Source organism: Seriola dumerili, unplaced genomic scaffold (genome assembly GCF_002260705.1).
Source record: "Seriola dumerili isolate Sdu_G_001 unplaced genomic scaffold, Sdu_1.0 BDQW01000315.1, whole genome shotgun sequence".
NCBI classification, from domain to species: domain Eukaryota; kingdom Metazoa; phylum Chordata; class Actinopteri; order Carangiformes; family Carangidae; genus Seriola; species Seriola dumerili.
The window spans coordinates 429,451-434,898 of NW_019174570.1; the positions used below are offsets into that span (position 1 = coordinate 429,451).

General features: G+C 39.4%; 1 protein-coding gene across 1 annotated transcript in view; it reads left to right on the forward strand.

Moving 5' to 3' along the window:
- Positions 1 to 911: 911 nt before the first annotated feature.
- The window catches only part of LOC111231771, a 47,165-nt gene continuing 42,628 nt past the window's right edge, over positions 912 to 5,448 (forward strand). The window contains exons 1-3 of the mRNA XM_022759009.1: positions 912 to 1,064; positions 2,954 to 2,997; positions 3,182 to 3,249. Of these exons, the coding sequence (XP_022614730.1) occupies positions 912 to 1,064; positions 2,954 to 2,997; positions 3,182 to 3,249 (265 nt within the window). The remainder of the gene's footprint in view (positions 1,065 to 2,953; positions 2,998 to 3,181; positions 3,250 to 5,448) is intronic.

Here is a 5,448-nt window from a genome sequence, read left to right on the forward strand (position 1 = left end):
AATGTATATGTAAAAAACAAAATGAACATTGATTTTCAGAAAAGTTTTGCCTTTTAAAAAATTCGTGTAGTATAAAGAATAATTATGATCAATACTCACTGGGTTCAATGATTAATCTGGTTCCACGTCCCAAACAACATCTTATATCCAGAGTTCACACAGCATGAAGCTCCATCACACAAACTCTGAACCTCCTCCTCTTAGACACATTTCATCTTGACATCGAACGATTTCATCACAGTCAGAAACGAAGCTGCTTTCTGAACATTTATATTATAATTAAAACATTAATCTTGATATTTTCTGTTTCACATTTAAACCGGTTTGTGTTCACGTCTGTTTCCTTCAGTCGGACTGAAAACACTTGAACTTACTGTCGTTAACGTGCAGTTTGACGCCGCGGCGCCAAACGTGATCCTGTTTTCCGTCCAGAGTCGTAGGTCCCACAGTGCGAGGCCTCAGCACACTAACACACTGATGCAGCTCTCGGCCTGCAGCAGTCATGATGAGGAGTCCAGAGACTCACCTCCATCACCAACTGTCACCAACAACCTCTGCATCAACACCACCGCAGAGGAGGCTCACTGACCTGAGCCAAACCAGAACCAGAGCCAGAACCAGAGCCAGAGCCAGAACCAGAACCAGAGCCAGAGCCAGAGCCAGAACCAGAGCCAGAGCCAGAGCCAGAGCCAGAGCCAGAACCAGTCCAGCACCAGTCACTTAACCAGAGAGCTGAACAACAACATCATCATCTCAAACAGCTGATTCTCCTCTCACACCTCACACTCTCATCCTCCATATAATTATATAATAATAAGTTTCTTACTGGCTTCAACAGTCAGTCGAGATCCAGCAGCAAAGATCATCCTCGTCCTCCGTCTGTCACACTGCAGCAAACACTTCGCAAACAAATGAAACCCTCGACCCTTGACCCTCCGACCCTCCGACCCTCCGACTCTCCGACCCTCCGACCCTCCGACCCTCCGACCCTCCGACCCTCCGACCCTCAGACCCTGCGACCCTCGGACCCTCGACCCTCGACCTTCCGACCCTCCGACTCTCCTGTGCTGAGGTATAAACCAGTTTAAAGTGAGTGAGGACTAGTTAACATGCAGACTAGTTAACAGTGGGGCTGGCTGGGTGTTGTTGCTGAAGTGTTTGCTGCAGTGTGACAGACGGAGGACAGAGGATGATCTTTGCTGCTGGATCTCGACTGACTGTTGAAGCCAGTAAGAAACTTATTATTATATAATTATAAGGAGGATGAGAGTGTGAGGTGTGAGAGGAGAGATCAGCTGTTTGAGATGATGATGTTGTTGTTCAGCTCTCTGGTTAAGTGACTGGTGCTGGACTGGTTCTGGCTCTGGCTCTGGCTCTGGCTCTGGCTCTGGTTCTGGCTCTGGCTCTGGCTCTGGTTCTGGTTCTGGCTCTGGCTCTGGTTCTGGCTCTGGTTCTGGTTCTGGCTCAGGTCAGTGAGCCTCCTCTGCGGTGGTGTTGATGCAGAGGTTGTTGGTGACAGTTGGTGATGGAGGTGAGTCTCTGGACTCCTCATGATGACTGCTGCAGGCCGAGAGCTGCATCAGTGTGTTAGTGTGCTGAGGCCTCGCACTGTGGGACCTACGACTCTGGAGGAAACAGGATCACGTTTGGCCGCGGCGCGTTAACGACAGTAAGTTCAAGTGTTTTCAGTCCGACTGAAGGAAACAGACGTGAACACAAACCGGTTTAAATGTGAAACAGAAAATATCAAGATTAATGTTTTAATTATAATATAAATGTTCAGAAAGCAGCTTCGTTTCTGACTGTGATGAAATCGTTCAGATTCAAAGATGAAATGTGTCTAAGAGGAGGAGGTTCAGAGTTTGTGTGATGGAGCTTCATGCTGTGTGAACTCTGGATATAAGATGTTGTTTGGACGTGGAACCAGATTAATCATTGAACCCAGTGAGTATTGATCATAAATATTCTTTATACTCAGAATTTTTAAAAGCAAAACTTTCTGAAAATCACATGTTCAGTTTGTTTTGTTACATATACATTTACAGGTTTAATCAGGTTTATTTAATCAGGTTCATTTAATCCTGTTTTAACCAAACAAAGCGGGAAAATAAATGTTGAGTTGTGATTCCTGGATCGTCTCAGTCTCGGTTGTTTCTGACTCCTGGTGGTTTGTAAAGCTGAGTGTGCTGCAGTGTTGTTGTTCAGCTCTCTGGTTGAGTGACTGATGGTGGACTGGTTCTGGTTCTGGTTGTGGGTCAGTCTGAGGTTGAGTCGGTGTGTTTGTGTGCTGAGGCCTCGCACTGTGGGACTTCTGGCTCTGGTGTTAACAGGATCATGTTTGGCCGCGGCGTCAAACTGCACGTTAACGACAGTGAGTTCAAGTGTTTTCAGTCTGATCAGCTTTAAACCGTGAACCAGACAAACACCAGTAATCATCATCATAATTCCTTCATTTATCAGCACTGAGACGCTCAGTATCTTCATCTGGATTATAATATAAATATATAATGTACAAACAGCAGCTTTGTGATTTGTCAGATTGTAAAAAATAATGCAGAAATATATATTTATATAGATATAAATATATACGTATATATATACATACATACATATATATTTCTATAGATATAAATATATACAAAGACAAAATCTGGAGTTTCATGAACTGGTTTGTCTCAGTAGTAAAAGAAGATGTTTGGGGAAAGGCTTCTGGCTGAGGGTCCTGAGTTTGTGTGAACTCTGGATATAAGACGCTGTTTGGACGTGGAACCAGATTAACCGTTGAACCCAGTGAGTACTGACACAGATACATATTTATTGATGAGTGTGCGCGCGCTCGGACGCGCCAACAGTCGATTTAACGCTTCATGTTTTTAATGCACGAGTCTGGAAATGAACATGTGTGAACGTGGACATCAAACCCAACACGCTGCTGAGCTCATGTTCGTTTAAGCCCAAAGAGAGAGAGAGAAGTTCTCCAGAGAAAACAACTGAAAGGTCAGAATCACGATAAATACATCAACTGAGAAATTATTACTCACGAGAATCGTCACTAAAATATTTTATTCAGTGTCGTTACTGCGCCATAAATATTTAGATGTTCACGGTTATTATGATATAAATATATAATGTCCAGAAAGAACCTTATGTTCACATTTAGATGTTACTGTTGTGAGTGCAGCTTCCTGCTGTGTGACCGCTGGAGTCAGTGCAAACTCTCCTTTGGACCCAGATTAACCATCGAACCCAGTAAGTGCTGATACACATCACGACCAAATATTATTCATATACATTCAATTATATATAATAATAATAAATCATGTAAAAATGTTGCAAAGAACAAACTTAGGAAACATTTTAAGTGCGTATTTAAATGGAGTTGTTGAAGTGCTGGAGTCAGCGGCAGCAGAGTTCTTGTCATGCAGCTTCAGGCTGTGTGAACACTGGGAATCAGAATAAGATGATCTTTGGACGTGGAACCAGATTAAATATCGAGCCCAGTAAGTATTGATATGAATTATAAATGTAATTAATATGAGGCGTCTTTAAAAACGTCTACCTGAAACAGACTGAAAAATAAAAACGCATGATCGTAATAATGAAACACATAAACCCAGAGATCAGAGTGTTGATCTAAATCATTGTCTTCAGTATTATTCTCTTGTATTATTACTACTGTAAAGAGAATGGCAGAATTTACATTTAATTTAAAACATTTAAAATAGACATTTCTTTTTAAATGAGAACAGAAGCTTATTTGTGCAACTCAAATATAAAAATTCAGCAAAAGTCTCAAATATAAAAATGACGTGTTTCTACATGAAGTCTGGTTCAGCTGGTCTCTGCTGAGTTTGTGTCATGGAGCTTCATGTTGTGTGAATACTGATGGAGGTGGATATAAGATGATCTTTGGGAGTGGAACCAGATTAACTATTGATCCCAGTAAGTCTGATACTGATCATAAATATAACTCACATCTTTCACAGGAAACGTTACAGTGTTTTACAGATATACATGGAACTAAAGGTTATTGGTTATTGTTGAATGAAATAATTCATGCAAAAGTCTAGAACCTAAAAATAATGAATATAAGAGAAGAACAACATTTGATTTAATATGTTGAAAATAGTTTTTTAAATGTTTTTTTTAAATCTGAATATTTAAGTGTAAAATTAGATTTCTGTTTTTAAAAGAGGTTTGGTTCAGTTGGTCACAGTTTGTGTCATGGAGCTTCATGCTGTGTGAATCAAAACAAGATGATCTTTGGGAGTGGAACCAGATTAACTATTGATCCCAGTAAGTGCTGATTTAGATTCATAATATTATTATAAAAGAGAAAATAATTTAGTTCAACACTGTTTAAGACAGAAAACCTCACAACTAAGAAAACAGTCTTTAACAAGTGAGAACACTGACTTCATTGTTCCAGTCCATATCAACCCTTAAATTATACTTATAATATAAAATGATGGTCTATTGATTATGAAGGAAAAATGACTGACGAACGTTCTTTAATGTAAAAACCGTGTTTTCTAATGAAGTCTGGTTCATGTCGGTGGCAGCAGAGTTTGTGTCATGGAGCTTCATGTTGTGTGAATTCTGGAGGTGGATATAAGATGATCTTTGGGAGTGGAACCAGATTAACTATTGAATCCCAGTAAGTCTGATCTATGATCATCAATTTGATATGTTAATATGAGGCTGGTAACAGCAGGTTTGGAGTTAGCTAAGGATTTAATGAGAGTTTTGACAGAATTAAAATCATAACTAAATATATCAACAGAGAGAGTATTAATCAAGAATCATCACCATCAATTCATCAATATCATCAAATATCAATCAATTCTATATACACTAATGTACAGTTAATCTTAAAATCTACTGTTTTATTATAGTTAAAATGTAAAAATAGTTTTTAAAATGAAGTCTGGTTCAGCTGCTCACAGTTTGTGTCATGGAGCTTCATGTTGTGTGAATTCTGTGGATAATAAGATGATCTTTGGGAGTGGAACCAGATTAACTATTGATCCCAGTAAAGTCTGATTATAGATTCTATAAATATTATTTATGTGAAGCATCTTTAAAAACAAACGTGTTGATGACATGAATCATAAAATGCATAAACACACATGTTGATCTGAACTTCTAAAGTCTGGATTTGTCAGTTTTCTAATGAAGTCTGGTTCAGCAGGTCTCTGCTGAGTTTGTGTCATGGAGCTTCATGTTGTGTGAAAACTGGAGGGAGAATGAAAAGCTCGTCTTTGGGAGTGGAACCAGATTAACTATTGATCCCAGTAAGTCTGATACACACTAGTTAAATATTACACATGAAGCCTCTTTTTCAAAACAAACGTGTTGATATTAATTTTGTGCTAAAACCAGTGCTGCACCAGTAACGGTACTGTATATGGTACAAGTGGCCTTTATTGCACATTGATTATTACTGAA